The sequence below is a fragment of the Hyaena hyaena genome, unplaced genomic scaffold (genome assembly GCF_003009895.1).
Source record: "Hyaena hyaena isolate Hyena2069 unplaced genomic scaffold, ASM300989v1 scaffold_269, whole genome shotgun sequence".
NCBI classification, from domain to species: Eukaryota; Metazoa; Chordata; class Mammalia; order Carnivora; family Hyaenidae; genus Hyaena; species Hyaena hyaena.
In genome coordinates, this window is record NW_024080896.1 from 385,268 (window position 1) to 409,756 (window position 24,489).

Genomic DNA, 24,489 nt, shown 5'->3' on the forward strand with positions numbered 1-24,489 from the left:
GGGTTGTGGGCCCTTTTTTGTGAATGAAGCTCCACGGAACAGCCCTCCTGGGGTCCCCGGGAGCCGCGGCCCGCTGTGCTCCCGCGCCTCGGCAGCACAGTCCTCGGCCGCGGTGGGCGCGCGCGGTTACCCCGGGCAGACCCAGCCGCCGGCGGCAGCGCCGTCACCTCGGCCGCGCCAGCGGGCTACGGGGACCTGGGGGCGGGCTGGGGGGCGCCGGCGGCGGCAGGAGGCGCTGTAGCCAGGGCTGCGGCGCGGGTCCCGCGGCGGCCGCAGGAGGGAGCGGGGCAGGCGCGGTGGGCCCGGCCCCTCCTCCGGCTTCTGCGCGGCCGCCTCCCGCCGGGCTCGACCGGCACCCGCCGTCTCTGCAGCGCCGCTCCGCGCCCGCCGCCCCAAGCGCTCGCGCGCGGGGCTGGGGGGGGCCTCGGCGGGCGAGCGGGCGCTCGGGGCCATGGTCGTGGCCCCCTGACGGGCCGCGGCCGCCTCCATGAAGCGGAAGAACGAGCGGCGGCCGAGCTGGGCCGCCGCGCCCCCCTGCTCGCGGCGTTGCTCGGCGTCCTCGCAGGGAGTGAAGAAGAGCCGCAGATCCACGTCGCAGGAACTGCGCCGCCTGGACCAGCAGGACGACCTGTACCTGGACATCACCGGTGAGCCGGCAAGCGAGCGCGTGGCGGGGCGCCCCAGACACGCGGCACCCTGCGCGGGGGTCCTAGCCCACCCACCCAGGCTGTGGAGGCACCTCCCGGGGCCCGGCTGACACGCCTCCACCCCCACTCCCCTAAAAGCCCCGCCGGCCACACCCCCTTCAGCTGCCGGGCTCCCTGGGAGCGCCCCCCCTACCCCGACTTTCCATCTGCGTGTGTTGCGAGCTGTAACTTTATCCGTTTTGCACTCCTACCCGGGCGAGATGGGCCGAGGGTCACCTTTCTAAATTGCTGGCGTCAGCTCGGCGCCTCGGGTTTTTTCTGAGTTCGGGTTGATCGCGCCTCCCGGGGCTGCAAGCTCGGTTGGCCCTCACAGGATTCTGAACCTCTGAATCACCCCAGAGGATTCCCCGAGCGCGCGGAACGCGCCGGCACGAGAGCAGCTGCCCTGTTTATTTGGCGTTCGCCCAACCTTGGCTGCTCTGGAGGAAATGGAGTCCCGCCTCGTGCGGCGTTCCCACGTCCGCACGCGGGTCCGCACGCGGGTCCGCACGGCCCACTCCCCTCCCCCGCGCGCTCGCGAGCACAGGCGACCTCCGGGGCTGGCTCCCCTCCTCGCGTGCCTCCACTAGCGGCGGGTCACGTTGAAGGCTTGGGAGCCGCTCTGCGTGCCGAATGCCCAGAGTTGTCACTTTTGAGAAATCGCAGCCAGCCGGAGCAGGTAGAAAAGCAGCCCTTTGATAGCTGTTTTAGTATTAGTCCTGATTCAACAATTCTTGAAGACTAATAAATCCAATTTGGCAGCTAATGCATTTGCCAGGATTGACCCTAAAGCGTGTGAAGGCATCAGATGTGATGATGTATGTGGAAACGCTTTGTAAACACCATAGCTGTCTACAATTTTGAGGGAATTTTCAGTCTTTTTTCTGTGGCGCGGAATGTGTAAGGCTTGGCATGTGGGATTTTTTAAAAACGGTTTCCCGCCCTGAGTCTTTGATAAACAAGGTGAACTGGGCTGGTCCGAATATTAATTTAGAAAGTGTTCAGACAAACAATTTAGGAGACCTTGATTTCTAGATTGATGGACAGTTGTAAACTGAAGGTCCGTTTTAAACACAGCTGCGAGTCCAGGGGAAGGTTTCTTGGCGCTGGGTGGGATGGTCCTTGGGAACCGTGGCGGGAGGAGCAGGGGGTCGCCTTAAGCCGGGTCCACCGTAACATGTGGCTCTGTTGGAGGTGAAGCCAGCTTGCCCCGAGGCTGAGACCCGGTCCCACCTGGCTGTGTACTCCTGGGGAGATAGCCTCGCCGAGGAGGGCTGGGGAGTGGGGGGGACGACACCACACGTTCCTTGTGCCTTTGTTATTTATACCTGTTCAAAGGCACTTTGCCTAATAGTATTTAATTTTAGGGCAAATAACGCACTCTTCATTAGGAAGGTGGTCAGGAGTTTCTAGTGAAAACTTGGCTGCAGCCACAGGCTGTTGTTCCCCAGAGGCTGTTGTTCCCAGAGGCAACGGCAGTTCCTAGTTCCCTATGAATCCTTCCAGAAATAGACTATGCGTGCATACACCTATATATTCTCTATCAGACACAAGCGTGATAGCATACGTGTTGTTTTGCATAGCTTTTTTCTTTACAGTATTTCTTAGCAGAACGATTGTTCTGTACATGCAAACCTGCTGCATTTGATTTTAATTACTGCTTAGGCCAAAGTAGACCTAGTTTTAAAAAATAAAACTATAATGGTTTTAAATGTGGATTTAAATATATGTATCTGTAAAGCTTTTATTATTTTTTTTAAACTAATTTCTACACCCATTGTGGAGCCAGAACTCACAACCGCCAGTTCAAGAGTCATGTGCTGTATCCTCTGAGCCAGCAAGGTGCCCCTAAATATATTTTATTTGTTTAGTCAGCTACAGGTCCTTATTGATGAATATTTAGGTTGTCTCCATCAAAAAGAAGTTTTTGACAGTACAGTCATTGGAGTAAATCTTATTCCTCCTTCATGGCTGGCTTTCCTGAGCACAACAATGATTTAATTTCAGAAAATACTGCCAAGCTGAATATTGAAGAAGGAGTTGGCGCATTATATAATATCAAAATGCTGTTATTTAGATTGCAGTCCCAGATAATGGAAGGGTCCCCCTTCAGTGTAAGGGCAGTAACAGGGTCAACTTTGCCTGGAATTTTTCCAGGTGTCCCTTAGTGACAGTCTTGGCTTCCTGGAAAAATGATACTGAATCAGTCTGCTTCAAGGTGATAGACAAGACAAATAAATGTTGGATGCAAGGTGAAGATTACACTGGGTTTGGAGGGAGGCTTGAGCCTCATCCTCAGGAAGTGACAACCTGGTCCCATCCTCCCCAACTTGTTTTTTCCTCAGTCATTGTTTCCTTAATATTTTTCAAGTTGACTGTTACCAAAAGAGATATATAAATATATATTACTTGGTCTCCCCAGTAATATTTTCTTTTCATTTTCTGTGCACATTTAAATTTCTGCAAATTGTGCCATGTAAGCAAGGACAGTCCTCTTTTTAATGGCTGTATGGTATTGCATTGTATGGCTGAATTGTGATTTATATAATGGTAATAAATAATCTACTTTTTTCGGGGGGGGGGCGGTTTGAGTCCCTGCAAATGGCAGCAGTAGCATCAGTGTATATGTCTACCTATGTGTGTGACTATATCTGCAAAGTAAAGTGCAGAGGCCAGGCCAAAATATATATAGTTTTATCTATTCATTGGTGGACTTTTTTGGCAATTATGAGTAATGCTGCTATGAACGTTCACGTACAGGTTTTTGCATGGACATTTTCCGTTCCTTTGCATATATACACCTAGGAGTAGAATTGCTGGTTTGCATGGTAACACCATGTTTAACCTTTTGAAGAACTGCCAGACTTTTTCCCAAAGCTGCTGTACCACCAGCATTTCTCACCAGCAATGTACCAGTTCTTCCACATCCTTGCCAACACTTGTTACAGGATTGTGAAGATTCTTTCCCAGTGGTATTGGTTTGTAAAAATTAGTTCACCTTATCACTTCTGCCTCCTCTGCCCTTTAATACCTTATTTCTTTTTACTTTAGTGTCTTGTTATTTTTATTGTAACTTACTTTTTCTGTTAAGTCAAATTTCCATAGATTGCATAATATTTTATGGTGGTATATACATTTGATATAGGATACTTAATGCCTATTTTTTTTTCTCTGTAGTCCTTTGTTGTATGGTTACTAATTAATTAAATAATTAATTTTAGTGTCTAGGTAGCCACTTGTCTACACTGGGTATTAACTAGGAGTAGACTGATGGTTTTATTTCCACATGAACCCTATTCACCTCTTGCTGACCATTCACTCACTTCTTGCCATGTGCAGTGATTAGATTTTTATATCAGCTGTATTCCTGTGCAGTTCCAGTTAAAAAAAAGATCATAAAAGCAGTGTAAATTGTATACATTAACACGAAAGAGATATTGAGTAAAGGTATAATCAGAATGAGTTGTTATCAGTTAAGGAAGCAGGGGAAGAAGGGAAGAAAGGAGGGTTTTTGTTTGGATTTGGAGTTAGAATCTCTCAAGATAGGAAAAATACCAGAGAAAAAATGTTGGACATGGGTTTTTGATTTTCTGATGAACCTTCTAAGCAGTCAGAGGTATGAATCTTTTTGACCTCTATATTTCTATCCCTTAAATAGGGCCATAAATGACAGTGCACAATCTACTTTTTGCTTTATTAATATAGGAAAAAAATATTAAAAACTATGAAACTATTATCTCTGATAATTTATAGTGTTTAATGGTACAGATTTCGATTTCTTTTACTTTCTAATTTTTAAACATCTGACTAGTAAAAATAATTGTAAATAACTATTGGCTAAAAAAGATTCTTCATGGTTTGCCTTAAAATAAATTTCATTTTTAATATCTGTCATGGTAGTCTACCTTTCTAAAAGTCTATCACAGTAAATAATTTTATTGGAGAAACTCTAGTCGAGGTCAGGATTGTCATTTAAAAGCACTGATTAATGGTGTACTCCTCAAATTACAGACACAGCACTGCCTTTACCCTGCTTCTTTTCTTTTTAGGATTTAAAAAATTCATACTAGACATTATTGGACAGGGAAAATTATTCATTAATTTGAGAAGTGTTGAATGCTTACTATGTCAACTAGTCTTGCATATTCATTGTTTGCAATGATAGAAGTATATTTTTCTTGATAAAAAAATAATGCTGTTACCTGGGGCACTGATTCAAGGAGGAAATAAATTAATTTTTCTCCAAGATTTTGATGTAGTAGATAATTGAGTTTCAATAATTGAAGCTCATCAAAGTATGTAGTGTTCATTTTTCTTCTTATGACTTATTTCTTTTTTTTTTTTTTACAAATAGTTTATTGTCAAATTAGTTTCCACATCTTATGACTTATTTCTATACTTTAAATTTGTGCGTGATCTAATTTTTAAAAAAAAATTTTTTTTTTAATGTTTTATTTATTTCTAGGAGAGAGAGAGAGACAGCGTGAGCAGGGGAGGGTCAGAGAGAGAGGGAGTCACAGACTGAAACAGACTCCAGACTCTGAGCTGGCTGTCAGCACAGAGCCCGACGCGGGGCTCAAACCCGCGAACTGCGAGATCATGACCTAAGAGAAAGTCGGATGCTTAACCGACTAAGCCACCCAGGCGCCCCTAATTTTTTTTTTCTTGATTTATGTGCTTGTTTAAATCTTCAGTATCTTTACTTCTGATGGTGTCATGTTAGTTATCTGCTTTAAATCTAATTCCTTAGGCAGTGGGACACCACACACAAAAACTTAACCCAGTTTCATTGTTACTGCTTCAATGGACAGAATAGTTGGGCATAGAGATGAAGGGAAAGTGGAATAACTGGGTGACAGAGGCGGTACTAATGCCAGGAGTTGCCAGTCAGTGCAAACTATAACTGCTTTAAATGGGAATGAATTTTCCCAGTTGCTCCCGGGGAGACCTGGGATGAAACCACACTGTGGATTTTTAGAATGGAAAGAAGGTATTGGGTACCTAACAATGACATATCTTGAAGTTTCTGAGATAGTCTCTGGGGATCTCTGAATTGATAGGTGTTTTGTTATTTGAAAGAATTTCAGGAGATCATCTTGAAATAGCACAATTGTCCACTTTTCTCTCAGAAGCTAAGACCAGAGATAAGTAATTTTGGCCAAATTGATGCAGTTTCTTTTTGGGAAAGCCATACTACCTGTCTTTTATTCTTTCCAGCAGATAAAACTATTTCAGCAGAGATGTACATAAATTTGTTGAAAATGCACTGTTTAGTCCTATGCTACATAGGTTAGTAGGTGATGTCATAGTAGATGCTCCATGAGTAGTATCTGTAAAGTTGAATTTAGATCATTACCTAGTGAATTTGGAAATAGGAGCAAACTACATATACAATTCAGGTCCTCAGGGCTCATGCTGTTTTCCAAATTGGCTGTCATCACACCTCAGATTTTCTAGATATTTCATTCATTCAACCAAATGTATAATGAATACCTACTCTGCCAGGCTTTTTTTTTTTCTTCCTCAAGTGCTAAAAATAGGTCACTGCGGAAGATAATCCTTGCTCTCATGGAGTTAGTTTGTTTTCTGTGTTAATTGAGAAAATAAAATTTAGAGGGTCTGAGGAATAACTCGTATAGAGAGGAACCGTATTGTGATTGAAATTTCAGGGGAAGAACAACTTTGTTCTTTGTTCCTAGAGTTTTTGAAGAGCTAATTGTAGTGGTTGGGCATGAGGGCACCAGGGAAAGCTAGTGTCTGCCCTCACAGAGACTGAACACAGCTGGATTATTAATAACGTTCCGGAGCCTTTATTCTCTCATTTGTTTGAAAATAAAAAGTGCATGGTGTTGTTGGGAGGGTGAACTGAAGCAGATGCATGTGAAATGGCTGGCTTGGGGCCTCCTTTACAGCCAGGGGTCCCTAAATGGTCTCTCTAGTATTACAAGTGTGCCAGCAGTGGGCCAGTAGCACCAAGGGCAGACTGAGACAGTCATCATGGTTGGAAGGGTTTCAAGCTCAGAAGTAAACATTTCCCCCATACGTGTGCATGCACAAAAGGTTCAGTGAATCAGCACAGTGAAAATGCAGTGTGTTCCTTTCTCTGCTTCTGAGAGTGATCTTCAGGGCAGAAGCGCTCCAGATGCGGCTGGCTCAGAATTTGTCAGAGCAGTGGAGGAGATTTGGTACTGTGTTGACAAGCTTTTCTGCCTTGGGAAAAACGCTATGGTTTCTCTTTAAAGATTCCTTGTAAGAGGAAGAATAAAGCAATGCTGTCTCATCCTTTTTGAGGCTATTGTTATGTATTTTTATTACACCGAAGAGTTTGTGTATTGCTTTATATTAAATTGCAGTAAGCTTATTGGGGAGTGTTTTTGTAAAGATGAAAAGGCCTCATGGGAGAGTCTCAGGTAGGTTATAGAAAATAAAACAAATATATTAAATTTTTTTATTGATGGAATATAAACTTTTCAGAGTGGTTAAAGCATGACTGTGCTCTAGAATATTGTTCTAAAAGAGTATTTCACAGATCCAAAAGATTTGGTCCTGGTGGCGTGTATTACAGGCAGACTCGACTTTGTTGTTATTTTGAGTAAAGCAAAATTGCTTTTCAGTGGACCTTTCCATGCTTAATTTGTGACATGGAGACCTGATTTATGTGGAAGAGGTGGGAGTTAGACATAAGTAAGAAATTCTATCTGCAAATCTTTTAACTATACTGGGAACAAAATAATTTTAGTAGCCAGTATTTTATTTTCCTTTCTGTCCTAGCTACAGAGTATTTTTAATATGAGTAAGCCCTTTACTCAGGTCCTTCACATTACTTTTACGTAATTATCTGTAAGTTGAATGAAAAGCATGGATAGACTGGTTTATCTGAACATTTCAAAAACCATTCCTCATTTAGGACAGGCACTAATATGAGTGAGGTAAGTAGGTGCAGGGGTTGTGGGCAAAAAGTGGAGAGATTAATACAGAGACACAGACTGTTTTGGCAGGAGCTAACCAATCTTCAAATACGGTTTCTTTACATTATTTAGTTTTTAGCTTCTGAGATTAGTCATTTAATTTCTAGAAGTGTGGATCTGCCATGTTAGACAGGGATTGCCTTAGAAAACATTTTCCAAAACAAAATTGATTTCAATTTCCTAAATACGAGGATATTTAACTGGAATGTGTGCGTCTCATCTGGATTCTCTAGTTTATATGAAAGTTTTACGCCCTTCTCTCTCTTTCTCTTTTTTTCTATAGCTTTTCATGGATACTGCTCCAACAAAGGTATTCAGATCATTGACTCTACTTTGCAGTGCTTTCTGATGATTTAAAAACTGTAGATTTAACCTGTTAGTTGTCATTCTTGGTTCCGTCCCTTCCTTGTTTGCTTGTCTTAAATTTAGTCTTAGGTAGGAGATTCGAGTTTTCTGTAATTTTAGAGTATCCTACATATGTTTATGACCTAAGTCAAAATTTGTCTTTATATGAAAAGTTTTGTTGTTTCTGTGTATAGGTACTGTTGACATTAGTTTCTGTGATATTTTATTAGATTAATTATTAATGCTATGTTTTAGATAGTGAATATTTTTGGTAATACTAAACTTTTTCTGTTTTAATTGAATCTTATATTCATAGACTTGCTGAAAGGATGCTTAGAATGAGCTCTGTAACAGCTATTCTTGATTTTTTTCTTTTGCTAGGTTACTTAGTTCTTTCTAGGCCTTTCTTTGCTTAATGGTCAGGCTTATATCTTATTTACTGTTTTTGGCAAGAGGGAAATCTCATGAAGATGCCAACTTAAACTTAGGGAATGGGGAAGCTAAAGTATTCTGATTCCATTTCATTTTCAAGTTCCTCACATAAGACCAGTTATCAAAAGAACAAATCCGAATGGCCCCATATGCATATATTTCCAATTAAAAAAATTTCTGCTTTTATTCTCTTGGTCTTTTATTCAGCTCCTTTAATTCTTAGTATCATTTACATTCTAGAGGAGCAGTTCTTTTAGAGTGCTTTATTCACCAGGCAGTTAAAAGATTTGGTCCCATTGTCTTTTGAGTCTGAAAAACTGAGGAAGCCAGGCTGGGTAAATTCATTCTATTTGCGTAATATCACATACTGACTTCATTTCTCAGGTAGTTCACTTTCATAATATTAAAATTTGGTCGGCAGTATACTGTTTCACAGAAGAAAAACATCTTGTTCCCACTGTCGATGGTGTTTATTGTTCCGTCAAGTTCTAATTTGAAAGTAAAATTACTTTCTTGGCACTGCAGTTTATGACATTGATCTTTTTATACCCAATCCATAATACTATAATATCATTAGAGATTCTGGATTCTGCAAAACCCTCCATTTTAGGACCATCTCAGCTGAATCATTCTCTGCATTTTGCTCATTTATACTCATTTGTATGAATCGTGCTATGGAATTAATTAGTATATCCATTTAACAAATATTTATTGAGCAACTACCTTGAACAAGGGATTGAGCCAAGTATTATTGAGGAAGGGAGGAGGAGATGTGAAGATTTATAGCAACATCCCTGAAAGATTGAGAAGGCATAGACTATTAAGTCATCATCTCAGTGAAGACAGGTAATGAAGGAATCTGTCATTATGTGGTTTTGTTCTCTTCATTGACACAGTGTCAGTTTGAGAGAATTTTGTGATGGAATTTCACTCCATAATTTCTACACAAAGTGAATTATTTTTTCCAGTGTGGTGAAAACGATCTGTCTTATGGTATCTTTCTCCTGGGGGTGTGGGGGCATCGGTGTGGGTGTAGGTGTGTGTTTTAAACTTCAACAGTGACAAGTGGAGAAAGCTTAAATTTGGTTCATAATCATATACAAATATGAATGCACTATATATATGATACTGTATATATGTAAATGGATATAGTTAATATATTGAAACCCCTATTTCTACTAAAACACAGTCAAAGCAAAAGCTCTACATTCCAGTTAATTCTATATCTCTAATTTGAATCTCAATAGCACCCCAGACGATATAGTTTAAAATGAGATGTCTTGTTTATTTTTGAGAATACCTTATTTATTGGTAAGAAGTAATTAGAGAGCACCTTTTAAGCGGAGTATGGCTTTCTGAATTGAAAGCACTAAAGATGAAGATTGCCAAATATTTTAGGAACTAGATTTGGTGTGTGTGACTTGTACTGAGAAGCATTCTGATTTTCACAGTATTTTATAGGTGCTGAGGAAGAATTGCTTTGACATGAAAGTATAACAGAATTAATGTTATGGTTTTACATTTTTGGGAGCTGTTCTCAGTCTGCTCTTGGAATTTTTTATTGTAGTACTGTCATCATATACTCGTTGGAAGCACCTTATACGTGCAACTAAGAGTCCTCTTAACATGCGTTTATTTTCTTTTTAACAATAAACTGTCAAAAAAGCTTAGACTTTAGCTAGCAAACACAGTTGAGGTTGAAATTTTAAGTTCACTATTAATATATTCTGATTTTAAACTATTGTGACTGAAAGCGCTTGAAGCACAGATTCACTCAGGATAGGTTTGAGTGCATTTTATGGTTTCATCCTTGCACTGGCTGCTGCAAGGACTGCAACAGAGATTTCACACTTGACCCAGTTCTCTGCAGAGTGACAGGAACCCATAGAACTGGGTGATATATCTCTATCTCCATTCGATAATAGAGGGGCTTATCAGTGAATGTCATTGATACTCAAAGATAGATGCCGCTGAATGAATGAGACAAGAGGCTTGAGCTGTGTTTTTACAGCCTTTTTAAAAAATATATTTATTTATTTTGAGAGCGAAAGCATGAGTGGGGGAGGAGTAGAGAGGGAAAGAGAGAATCCCAATCAGTCTTTGCACCATCAATGTGGAACCTCGTTGTGGGGCTCGAACTCACAAACCGTGAGATCATGACCTGAATGGAAGTTGGATATTTAACCAACTGAGCCACCCAGGTGCCCCTTGAGCTGTGCTTTAAAAGATTCTCTTCTTCTCCCTCTAGAGCCAGCAGGAACTGTTCTATTTTAATTTAATTTAATTTTTAAGAACTGTTCTTGATTGCAGTAACACAAGTCTACTTTCTCTTTCCTGCTGATAGCACCATTGCCCCTACTGTGGTGGCAGTTGTTGGGGTGGTTTGGCGAGGGTGTGATTGCTGGAATTGGGGATAGAGACTATACCCCAGTGTGGAGGAAATATCCTCTTTGTATCTCCTAGACCTGTCTCTCAGTGCTCTTGTGTTTTGCCAGTAACAAACAACAAGAAATGGTAGTTAACCTAAATTAAATAACAACTCTGCTCCAAAAGGTAAAAATACTTTAATTTATCTTACTCAGGAGAGCAGGTAAAGGAATATAACCTTAAAGCATCCTTTATCCATTAGGACTTATTCAGATTATTTTGATCAAATAAATTTTTAGAGGTTAAATGTGTGGATTCAGAAGACAACCATTTCTAGGCACAATGGTAAAGGAATTTTTTTCTTTCCTTTCCTTTTCGTAAGCACCATGCCCATTGTGGGGCTTGAACTCATAATCTTGACATCAAGAGTCGCATACTCTACCAACTGAGCCAGCCAGGCACCCCTTCTTTCTTCTTTTAATTGAAGTATAGTTGACCCACAATGTTATATTTGTTTCATGTGTACAACATAGTGATTCAATAATTGTATACCTTATGCTATGCTTACCACAGGTGTAGCTACCACCTGTCATACGTTGCTATTACAATACCATTGACTTTATTCCCTATGCTGTACCTTTCATCCCTGTGACTTACATTCTGGTATTGGAAGCCTGTATCTCCCACTCCCTTTCACCCATTTTGCCCATACCCCCACCTTCTCCCCTCTGGCAACTGTCAGTTTGTTATCTGTATTTACAGGTCTGATTCTGCTTTTTGTTTCTTTGTTTATTCATTTGTTTTGTTTTTTAGATTCCACATATGCATGAAGTCATGCAGTATTCTCTTTCTTTGATTGATTCCACTTAACATAGTGCCCTCTAGGTCCATTCATGTCACAAATGGCAGGGTCTCATTTCTTTTTTTATGGCTGAATAATATCCCATTGTATGTATATGTATATATCTTTACATAAACACAGACCACTACCTCTTCCTTAACTGTTTGTCTGTAGATTATGGATACTCAGGTTGCTTCCATACCTTGGCTAATGTAAATAATACTGCAGTAAACAGGGATACATCTATCTTTTCAAATTAGTGTTTTCATTTTCTTTGGGTAAATACCCAGTAGTGGGATTGTTGGGTTATATGGTAGTTCTAATTTTAATTTTTTGAGGAACCTACGTACTGTTTTCCACAGTGGCTGCACCAATTTACCTTCCCACCAACAGTACACGAGGAGGAGTCTTTTTTTTTTTTTTTTTGGTAATGTGATACTTTTGGGAATTTCCAAAATAACGGTGTGGAGTATTTTGAAAGCTAAGCAATTCCCCCCCACCATCAAAACTTTGGATTAAGGGCTTTATTTTATTTTATTTTTTTTGGCGGGGGGGTCAGAAGAAGTTTTTTTTTTTAATTTATTTTTTATTTTTTTATTTTTATTTTTTTACAAATAGTTTATTCTCAAATTAGTTTCCACATAACACTCAGTGCTCATCCCCACAAGTGTCCTCCTCCATGCCCATCCCTCCTCCCCCCCACATCCATCAGTCCTCAGTTTTTGTCAGCATTCAAGAGTCTCTCATGGTTTGCCTCTCTCCCTTTCCCCCACCATTTCCGCCCTTCTTCTCCCCCTTGGTCCTCCGTCAAGTTCCTCCTAATCCTCCTATACGTGCAAACATATGATATTTGTCCTTCTCTGCCTGACTTATTTAATCGCTCAGCATCACACCCTCAAGGTCCATCCATGTTGCTACACGTGGCCAGGTTTCATTGTTTCTCATTGCCATGTAGTATTCCATGGTATAGATAAACCACATCTTCTTGATCCATTCATCTGTTGATGGACACTTAGGCTCTTTCCATGTTTTAGCTATTGTGGAGAGTGCTGCTATGAACATGGGGTACATGTGCTCCTATGCATCAGCATTTCTGTATCCCTTGGGTAAATTCCTAGCAGTGCTATTGATGGGTCATAGGGGAGTTCTATTGTTAGTTTCCTTAGAAACCTCCGCACTGTTTTCCAGAGGGGCTGTACCAGTTTACATTCCCACCAACAGTGTAGGAGGGTAAGGGCTTTATTTTAAAAAGATCAGAACACAAATGTTATTCTGATTGTAGAGATTTCTGAGCAGGATTACTAAGTTTTGTTGCTTTATGTCACAAAAGCAATTTTTTTAATACTGTCAAGTTTTTGTGTACCTGTTACACACCCCATTTAACATAACCCTATTCAGTGCTGTTTTGTTGTAATTATATTGTCTTCAAGATAATTTTACTAAGAATAAGTAGGCATATGTAAAACTGTAGTCATTGTCTTCTTTTGGCATCCCCAGAACAGACTGAGTCGAGGATTCCAGTGCAGTACTTTCTTTGGGATATGATCCCAGAAAACTCTCCAAGGGAAGTGGGAAAGTGAGAGGGTTGGAAATGTTCAGTATTAGGGAGGTTGCTTCTGTGTGAACTAGAGTTTGATCCTATTGGGGAAATATGATAGTAGACTGAGGGGACTGGGATAGTTTTTAGCCAGTAACTTAGAGTGGGGGTGAGTGATAATTTTGAAGTGCTATGAGGATGGCCAAAATGGACCCTGGGGGCTAGAGAGAGCCCTGAAAGAGATGTTGGTGCAGTTAGAAAGCGCTGATGGGGGCAGGGTATAGGCTGGGCTGTTTCAGTGTGCCTCCAGAGCCCGTTAGGGTATTGTTGATTTTTTTTCTGTGTGCTCTTAGTGCTATTATTGTTAAGTTCTTAGCTAGTGAGTGCTCAACTGTTATCCTGAGTTGTGTGCGTTACTGTCACTATGTTGTGTCCTGGTGGGGTGTGGGGTATTTTCGATAGCAAATGTTGAGAAAATGTATGCACAACACAGGTGGGTTTATTAGGAAGAAGCAGTAGAAGAGCTGGATGTTTGAAATGTCAGCTTAGGCATGCCTGGTAGCTCAGTAAGTGGTTAAGATGAGCTCAGGTCATGATCTTGTGGTTTGTGAGTTGGAGCCCTGTCAGCGCAGAGCCTGCTTGGGATTCTCTCTTTCCCCCCATCTCTCCCTTCCCCTGCACCACTTGCACATTCTCTCTCAAAATAACTAAGTAAACTTTTTAAAAAAAATGTAAGCTTAGAGACCCTTGCAAGGAATTGTTTAAGGAAACTAGGTAAAGATCAGTGTCCAATTAAGGATGGTTGGAAGTTCTTTGATTTTTTATGAAAGGCTTTATAAACATCACTGTAGCTTGGACATTTGACTAACAACTCTGTGATTAGCACTTAGAAGAATTATGGCCAGAGACAGTCCTGACTTCAGTGAATGTGAAATAGCTGGAAAAGCTGAGCTGTTGCCAATGTAGAATGCCAGCCCTGGATCTCCATGGAGACTTTGTGGTTTCTGTGCAGTTCTGTTTCCAGGAACTCCTCATCCCCAGCTAAATGAAGTTTGTGCATGCGTGTGAAGTTAACCACCTTATGTCATTTATTTATTTATTATTTCTTAAAAATCTTTTCATTAATTTATTTAAGCAATCTCTACGCCTAACATGGGGCTTGAACTTAAGACCCAGAGATCAAGAGTCGTATGCTTTCCCAACGAGCCAGCCAGGCGCCCCTATTTCGTTTATTTCTAATAAGGCCAGATAACAAATGTTAAGTACTCTTGGGAATATTTCAAGATAAATAAATATGCTAATTTAACTGCTCAAGAGTTGAAAACTCGTATGTCATATGTGTGTATGAAGTGTTACACAAATACAAAATAGAGAAATCACAGTTTGCCATATATGGTGCAAGTAAATGCTGTTTTCCTACCTTTTTGGATTCTTTTCCCATATTATTAAAGCCTTGCACAGTCCTTTTGTTTTTGTTTTTGTTTTTTTGGTAATAATAATTCAGTCTGTTCTTAGTGGAGGAGAAAAAATCAGTCCTACTGTTAATCTTGTAAGTGGTGGAATTTAACAATGCTGAAGCTATCACATCAGTCATGATTCATTAATAAAAGCCTAGACCCTGGAAGCATTAAAAATAATCTTTATTCACTTTCTTCTTCTTTTTAACTTTTTTAATGTTTATGTTTGAGAGAGAGACTGTGGGGGAGGGACAGAGAGAGAGAGAGAGAGGGAGACAGAAAATCCAGAGCAGACCGTGCTCTGACAGCAGAGAGACTGATATGGGGCTTGAACTCCTGAACCGTGAGATCATGACCTGAGCTGGTCATTTGCTTAACCAACTGAGCCACCCAGGTGCCCCTTCCTTTTCATGAATATCAGTGGACAGCTCATAGAAGTTATTTGAAAAAGTAGTTAAAAAAATTTTTTTTAATGTTTTATTTATTTCTGAGAGAGAGAGAGAGAGAGAGAGAGAGAGACAGCATCAGTAGGGGAGGGTCAGAGAGAGAGGGAGACAGAATCTGAAGCATGGCTCCAGGCTCTGAGCTAGCTGTCAGCATAGAGCCCGACGTGGGGCTCGAACCCACGAACCGTGAGATCATAACCTGAGCTGGAGTCGGACGCTTAACTGACTGAGCCACCCAGGTGCCTCTCAAAAAGTAGTTTCATGAATATCAGTGGACAGCTCATAGAACTTATTTGAAAAAGTAGTAGAGGTGATCTTTTTAGCCCTTTAGTCATGTTCCATGTTATTGAGGTGAATTCATGATTCTGGGTTCATGACACATTCCTAATTGGTCCATGCAAGCTCCCTTGTTAGGCATTCTGTTTTTGAAATATGACCCACTAAATAACACTTAGTCTATATTCCTTCACTTGGAGTTGCTTGTGTTTTTTAAAAAGTTATTCATTTTGTCTTTTTTAAAAAAAAATTTTAACATTTGTTTTTGAGAGAGTGGGAGCGGGGAGAGAGGGAGACACAGAATCTGAGGCAGGCTTCAGGCTCTGAGCTGTCAGCACAGAGCCCAGCGTGGGGCTCGAACCCACGAACTGTGAGATCATGACCTGAACCGAAGTTGGACCCTTAATCGACTGAGCCACCCAGGCACCCTGTTATTGTTTTTTTAAATAGACATTGCATGTACATGGTTCAGAATTTTAAAGATACACAGGAGGGGTGCCTGCCTGGTTGGCTTGGTGGAGTATGTGACTCTTGATCTGAGGGTTGTTAGTTCAAGCCTTACGTGGAGTGTAGAGATTACTTAAAAATAAATCTTTAAATTTCTATATTTATTTATTTACTGAGAGAGAGCGAGTGAGCAAGTGAGCATGAGCAGGGAAGGGGCAGATAGTGAGTGAGACAGGGAGACAGAGAGACAGAGAGAGAGACAGAGAATCCCAAGCAGGTTCCACACTGTCAGAGTCCCTATATGGAGCTCAGACTTACAAACCTTGAAACCAAGCCACCCCAAAATCACTGAATGAATGAATGAATGAATGAATGAGTGAATGAATACAAAAGAGGAAATGGCAGAATAAGATTCCCACTTTCCCTTGTCACCTAGCTACTTATTTTTCCATTTCAGAATCAATTGACATAACCTCTTCTATGTCTTTTTCCAGAGATTTTCTATGTATTTACAAACATACTACATATGTACACATGTATGTATGTGTGTATCCACTCATTCAGAATACAGCACGTTATTCTCACAGTACTGTTTCTTGCTTTTTTAACTGCTATAGGGTTGCTCAGTGAGCAAGGAATAGAACAGTGGGAGCTGAAGAACCCTAATGGAGGATGCTTTCAGGCTGCTCCAGATTGACATGTGTTGGTAATAATCCCCGAGTAGTCAGTGTCCGCTTGGTGTTAAGGCCCATGCTAACGCCTGTGTCTCTCCTCCATCTCTAAATAGTTTCTATGATATAGGTACTCATTATTTAAAAAAAAAAAAAAAAAAAAAAAAAACAGAAAGAAAATGAACAGAGATCCTACTAGCAAGGATGTTTTTCTTTATCAGTTAGTTTAGACTTGATTATACTGTAATATCAACCCCCCCCCCCCCCCCCCCCCCCCCCCGTCTCAGCAGCTTAAAACAAAAATTAAAGCCTTTTCTGTTTCACAGCCAGTGTGTATCAGTAGGAGGTTCTGCGTATTGTAATTGCTTGGGGACCTAGGCACATGAGCAGCAGTCATTTCTAATCTTGTTGGTTCCTGTGCCAGAGGAAAAAGAGTTATGCGGAGGGTCTTGAATCAACAATTAAATACTTGTTTCCACTCATAACTCTGTGGTCAGAATTAATCACAAGGCCCCACCCAACCTCAGAGGGGCAGGAATGTGTATGTTAGGCAGGGAACCAAAAATATTTGGTGAACAGCATTAATGATTACCACATTTAGCCTTTTAGATTAGTCAGTGCATATTTATTTATATATATATATATAGATGTCTCTATATAGAGAGATGTTTTTGTATTAACAAAATAAATACTATAAATAGGATCATTACTTTTTCCACTTGATATATTATAGTGGAATCTTCCATTGTCATAAATAGGTATCTAAATATATATCTCTTAGTGGATGCATATTATTCTAGTCTAAGGATACATAAGGTATTTATTTCCTCTACTGAGGAAAATGTCCATGAATACATTTGAAAAAATAGGTAGAGAATTTTAGGTTGTAGGCCTTCCCCAGCCAAGCCATGGATTCCTGTCATGGTTCCTGGCTTGTAGATATAAGCTCTATCTAGAATAACCTCTCTATCCCCTTGCCCCCTCATAAAGTACCTTTTCATAATTTTTATTTATTTTTTCCTGTCCCTGTTACTTTATTAATACATATATAGAGAAAATCTTAAGCAGGCTCCGTGCTCAACATGGAGCCTGATGCAGGGCTTGATCCCACTACCCCAGGATCATGACCTGAGAAAAATCAAGAGTCAGACGCTCAACTGACTGAGCCACCCATGTGCCCCTCTTGTGTTATAATTTTTATACATTAATTTTTATTTATTATTTATTAATTTTTATAGATAGGTAAATATTCATGTGGTTCTGAGACGAATGTAAGGCGAGCAGTCTCCTACCAGCCCCTCTCTGTCCATATGTGTCTACTGCCCACTCTGCCATCCCCCAGAAGTTTTAGTTTGTTATGTTTGTCTTGAGTTTTGAAAAATGAATAAAACGTAGATACTTTTACAAATTACTATTTCAGCAAACTTTTTTATTGTGAAATAATTTCAGATTTACAGAGAGAAGTTGCAAAAATTGCACAGAGAGCTTTTGTATAACCTTCCTCATTTCCCCAATGTTATCTTACTTTACCATAGTACATTTGTCAAAACTAAGAAACTACCATTGATGTGAACTATTAGCTAAACTCCAGACTTCATTTGGATTTTCCCACATAAACATCTTTTTTTCTGTTTCAGGATATAATCCAGAATATTTCAATGTATTTGGTAGATTCTTTTTGAACTAAAAGATAGCATATTCTACACATGGTTCTGCACCTTGCTGTTTTCAACTGACACTGTATTTCACTGATTCTAAAACACAAGAGAGGGTGCCTGGGTGGCTCAATAGGTTAAGCATGAGACTCTTGATTTCAGTTCAGGTCATGATCTCATGATGGTGGGATTAAGCCCGACATTGGGCTCTGGGCTGACAGCATGCAGCCTGTTTGGGATTCTCTTTCTCCCTCTGTTTGCCCCTCCCTAGCTCATGTGGTTATATTCTCTCTCTTTCTCAAGTAAACAACAACAGCAAAATAAAACACAACAATATATTAAGTACTTCAAATATGGGGTACCTGGGTGGCTCAACGGATTAAGCGTTGCATTTGATTTCAGCTCAGATCATGGTCTCACAGTTAGTGGGTTCCAGCCCTGCATTGGGCTCTGTGCTGGTAGCTCAGAGGCTGCTTAGGATTCTCTCTCTCCCCTCTCTCTCAGCCTCTTCCCAGCTTATGTGCACTCTCTCTCCAAACAGATCAATAAACTTAAAAAAAACCCTAAAAAACAAAGGAGACATGCTGCTGATTATAACTTAGTCACAGATCTTAAGCTATTGTGTAATTTCAGATATATTCAAATGTGGAGAAACATACATCTTAGAATTGATGGAATGCAATATATCTTGGAAATCTTTCCATTTTATTTCATAGACTTTCTCATTCATATTTATATAGCTGCATAGAATTTAACTTTGTAATGCTAGTAAGATCTTTAATTAAGCCCTTATCCATACTCCTTAGGATTGCTTTCAGTCTTTAGCTATAAAAAATAATGCTGTTTTGAATAACCTGTTACTTATGTCTTACATACAGATGTGTATAGGAATAACTTTTCAAAAGTGAATTACTGAGTTAGAGATACATACATATTTGTAATTTTAGTAGAAGTTATACCCATTTATACTCCTACCTGCAATGGATGAGAAGACTCGTTAAAAGTTCACCAACAGAGTAGGTTACTTGACTTCTGGATTTTTGCCAGTCTGATAGGTGGAAAATTACAGCCTCAGTGTAGTTTTCCTGTATGAGCACGGGTTGAGTTCCCAAAAACTGGCTATAAATATTCTTCACCCATTTTTTTATTGGGCTGTTTGCTGTTTCAAATTTATATGCATTAGGCTCTTTATACATTAGGGAAGTTATTATATGTTATGTTTTACAAATATGTTTCCTATTTGTCATTTGCTTTTTAATGTTCTTACAGTTGTGGTGGTGATGTAGGTGAACCTGATAATCTTTTCTCTTAAGGCTTTTGGACTTGCGGATTTTAAGTCCTAGTTGGCCTCAACAAAGTTATTAAGAAATTCATATGTGTTTCTTTCCATTTCTCCTTTCTTGGTCTTTATGCTGTTCATCTCATGGATTTTACTTATACGTAAAAGTACTTACACATATAAGCGCCACCATGGGGCTTGATTCTGCAAATCATGAGATCATGACATGACCTGAACCGAAATCAAGAGTCCATTGAGCCACCCAGGTGTCCCTTATGCATGTATTATATCATAAAAACTCCATAGTATACTATTACTTTTGTTAAAGCAATTGTCTTTTAGGGGCTCCTAGGTGGCTCACTCAATTGCTTAAGCATCTGACTCTTGATTTTGGCTCAGGTCATGGTCTCATGGTTGGAGGTGGGTATCAAGCCCCAGTGGGGAGCCTACTTGGGATTCTGTCTCTGTGCCTTCTACACATGCTTTCTTAAAATAAATAAACATTAAAAATAATCTTTTAATAAGATTCAAATAAGAAAAATACTACATATTTACCTATGTAGTTACCATTTCTAATACCCTTCATTTTTCATGTAGTTCTGGAAAACTGGTGTCATTTTTATTCTGCCTGAAGGAGTTTTTTAAACATTTTTTTATAATGCAGGTCTGTTAGTGATGAACTCTTTCATCTTTTGAATACCTAAAAATGTCTCTATTATGTCTTCCTTTTTTTTTTTTTTACATTTATTTATTTTTGAGAGACCAAGGGAGACAGTGCAGATGGGAGAGGGACAAAGAGAGAAGGGGACACAGAATCTGAAGCAGGCTCCAGGCTCTGAGCAAGCTGTCAGCACAGAGCCGGAGGTGGGGCTGGGGAATCCACGAACTGTACAGTGAGATCATGACCTGAATCGAAGTCAGACGCCAACCCATTGATCCACCCAGGCGCCCCTCTTTTTTTTTTTTAACATTTATTTATTTATTTATTTATTTATTTATTTTTTTATTTTTATTTTTTTTACAAATAGTTTATTGTCAAATTAGTTTCTACATAACACTCAGTGCTCATCCCCAAAGTGCCCTCCTACATGCCCATCCCCCCCACCCCCCCACATCCATCAGTCCTCAGTTTTTGTCAGCATTCAAGAGTCTCTCATGGTTTGCCTAACATTTATTTATTTTTGACAGAAACAGCACAAACAGGGAGGGACAGAAAAAGAGGGAGACAATCTGAAGCAGGCTCCAGGCTCTGAGTTGTCAGCACAGAGCCGGATGCGGGGTTCTAACCCATGAACCATGAGATAATGACCTGAGTTGAAGTAGGATGCTCAACCGATTGAGCCACCCAGGCACCCGTATGTCTTCATCTTTGAAAGATTTTGCTTAGTGTAGTGTTCAAGGTTGGCATTTACTTTTTAATTTCAATACTTTAAAAATGTTGCTCTCCTGTATTCTCATTTACATTGGTTCCAACAAGAAATCTGATATCCTTGTCTTTCTGTCAGTATTATGTACTTTTTCCTATGGCTGCTTTCAGTATTTTCTCTTTATCACTGGTTTTGGGCAATTTGCTTACAGCATAGTTTTCTTTATGTTTTTTGTGGTTAGGATTCATTGAACTTCTTGAATCTGTGGGCTTATAGAGTTCATCAATTTAGAAAGTTTCTCAGCCATTATTTTTTAAAATGTATTTTTTCTGCCTGCTCACCTTCCTTAATATATAATTAACTGTATTTTAGGCCATTTAAACTGTCCCACAGCTCACGCTCTTTTCATTTGGGGGGATTTTTTTTTCTCTCACTCTGTTTCATTTGGATAAGTTCAATTTTGGTTAATGCCTTCAATTTTAGAATGTTTTCTTCTTCTATTATATGCCATTTTAAAAAAAAAAATTTTTTTTTAATGTTTATTCATTTTTGAGACAGAGAGAGACAGAGCATGTGTGGGGAAGGGGCAGAGAGAGAGGGAGACACAGAATCTGAAGCAGCTCCAGGCTCTGAGCTGACAGCACAGAGCCGGATGCGGGGCTCGAAATCACAGACTGCAAGATCATGACCTGAGCTGAAGTCAGATGCTTAACCGATTGAGCCACTCAGGCGCCCCTCCTATTGTATGCCATTAATCCCACCCAGTGTGTTTCTCATTTTATAGATTATAATTTTCGTCTTCAGGAAAGCTTGAACTGGGCTGTTTTTCCCCTTTTTTTCTTAAAGTAGGCTCCACACAGGGCATGGAGTCCGACATGGCCTTCAATGCACAACCCTGAGATCAAGACCTGAGCTGAGATCAAGAGTCAGGCGCTTGGGGGCACCTGGGTGGCTTAGTCAGTTAAGCGTCTGACTTTCGCTTAGGTCATGATCTCGCGGTTCGTGGGTTCGAGTCCCGCGTTGGGCTCTGTGCTGACTGCCAGCTCAGAGCCTGGAGCCTGTTTCAGAGTCTGTGACTCCCTCTCTCTCTGACCCTTCCCTGCTCACGCTGTCTCTCTCTCTCACTCTCCTAGAAATAAATAAAACATTAAATAAAATTAAAAAAAAAAAAAGAGTCAGGCGCTTGACCAACTGAGCCACCTGGGCACCCCAAATTGGGCCTTTATGATATCTTATGTGTCTCTCCATTTTTTTTCCCCTCTATTGAGATATAAATCAACTACCATACAATCTACCAATTTAAAGTGTACATTTCAGTGGTTTATTTTTAATATTTTAAATAGCATATAATATTATTTAAAAAATAGTATTTTGGGGGTAAATAGGTATGTACAGAGTTGTGCAACTATCACCGTAATCCAGTTTTACAACATTTTGATTATCCCTAAAAGAAACCTTGTACCAAATAGAAGTTACTCTCTATTCCCTTCTCCTTCCTGTTCCCCTTCGGCAGTCATCAACCAACTTTTTTGTCGCTATAGATTTCCTGTTTTGGATATTTCATATATAAATGGGATCATACTATTTATAAGCGATCTTTTGTGACTGGTTTTTTTAGCGTAATGATTATGAGGTTCATTTATGTTGTAGCATGTATCAGTGCTTTATTCCTTTCTAAGGCTGAATAACACCACATTTTGTTTATCTTTTCATCATGGACATGTGGGTTTTCACTTTTAGGTTATTATGAATAATGCTGCTATGAACATATACACAAGTTTTTATGTGAACATGCATTTTCATCTACTTAGGGAACATATGAATACAGTTATAATAACTTTTAACGTGTTTCTCTCTTCATAAGGGTTGTGCTTTTCTGCTTCCTTGCATGCCTGGCAATTGTTGGATGCTGAATTTTATCTTAGTGGGTGCTGGATATTTTTGTTAGGCAGGCCTGGATCAGTGCTAAGTCAAGGGCTAATTATTCATTATTGAGGCAAGATCTTTCTGAATACTCTTATTCACTGTGTCTTAGGAGTTTTTACATAATGGCCTGTGAAAACAAGTGCTTTCCCTAGCTTTGTGTGAGTGCCAGACACTGTAAGCTCTAATCTTTTGGGATGATTCTTTTTTGGGCCTCCAGCAGTTTCCTATCATGAATGTTCTATACTTACTTCTGTTAAATACTTAGGACTCTGCAAATCTCTGGAGAGTTCTCTCTCTGTGCTTCTTCCTTCTCTTTGGTATTCTGTTTTATGAACTCTTGCTGCCTTGGTTTTCCTGCACTCAGCTCCATCTCAACTTGAGGAGTCTCCTGGGTTCTGCCTCGGTTTACCCTCTCTGCAGGGGCAGTTACAGGGCTCAACTTTTTTTGTTTCCTGTGTTTCAGACATTTTTGTTCTACATTGCCTAATAGCCAGAATCTTGAAAACCATTATTTAGTGTATTTTGTCTGGCTTAAAAAAACCCAAAAAAACAAAAAAACCTCCCTCCTCCCCCAAGCAGGAATGGCAAATCTGGTTCCTGTTAAATTAACTGTCATGGTTAGTAGACGAAATCCTCTATTTTCTTACATATTTTATGTTTTCAATATCTTACATTTAAATAGTTTCTCCATTTGAAATTCTGGTGTGAGGAGATGGAGCCGCTCTTACTTGTTTTTTTTACAATTTTTTTATAGTTTATTTATTTTTGAGACCAAGAGAGACAACATGAGTCGGGGAGGGGCAGAGAGAGGGAGACACAGAATCTGAAACAGGCTCCAGGCTCTGAGCTAGCTGTCAGCACAGAGCCTGACATGGGGCTCGAACCAACGAACTACAAGATCATGACCTGAGCTGAAGTCGGGTGCTTAACTGACTGATCCACCCAGGTGCCCTTTATTTGTTTTTTTAGATGGCTACTTGACATGTGGTTTGATTTATCATTTTTATCATGTATTGCATTTTTGTATGTGTAAGTGTGTGGGCCTATTTTAGAACTTCTGTTCCATGTATATATATCTGTGAGGTGCTAGGAATGCTCTATATTAGTAATGGAGGCCTTTTAATGTATTTTAATATTTGGTAGTGCTAGCTCCTTATTTATTTATTTTTTAATATTTGAGAGAGAGAGAGAGAGAGAGAGAGAGAGACAAGTGAGGGAGGGGCAGAGAGAGAGGGAGACAGAGAATCTGAAGCAGACTCCAGGCACAGAGCCTGATGGTGGAGCTTGAACCCACCACCTGCGGGATCATGTTCTGAGCTGAAGTCCGATACTTAAAGGCACCCCAGTGCTTTTTAGAGCTCTTAAAAAAATTTTTTTTTGTGGCTACTTTGAGACACTGGTTATACTTTCCATCACAGTTACGTTTATTGCAGTGGTGACCATGAGACCTGTAATATTTTTTGCTAGGCTCATGGGTAAAAAGTGGATGTAACAAGACTTTTCAATGTTAGAAATGATTAAGGAATATTGTATTGTATTGTGTGTGTATGTTTTAAAGTAAGCTCTGCACTCCATGTGGGGTTTGTACTCATGACTGTGAGATCAAGAGTCATATGCTCCACCAACTAAGCCAGCCAGGTAATCGAAGGAATAATACATTTTAGATGATTTGCCAGAATAGTAATCAGTGTGCTTCCTACAATTTAACTTACATGACCTTAAAGTAAATTGCTTGAAGAAATTGGATCCCAAAGCTTACAAGTGGGAGAATTTTTTTTAAGATTTTATT

General features: G+C 40.1%; 1 protein-coding gene across 10 annotated transcripts in view; it reads left to right on the top strand.

Annotated features, from left to right (window-relative positions):
- The first annotated feature begins 399 nt into the window (after positions 1 to 399).
- Positions 400 to 24,489, top strand: part of CDC14B (cell division cycle 14B) — a 112,592-nt gene continuing 88,502 nt past the window's right edge. For 9 of the 10 annotated variants that reach the window (XM_039245675.1, XM_039245668.1, XM_039245673.1 and 6 more), the window contains exon 1: positions 400 to 647. In XM_039245675.1, coding sequence (XP_039101606.1) covers positions 488 to 647 — 160 coding nt within the window. In that variant the 5' untranslated portion in view covers positions 400 to 487. The remainder of the gene's footprint in view (positions 648 to 24,489) is intronic. The other variant, XM_039245678.1, reaches the window with a different exon arrangement.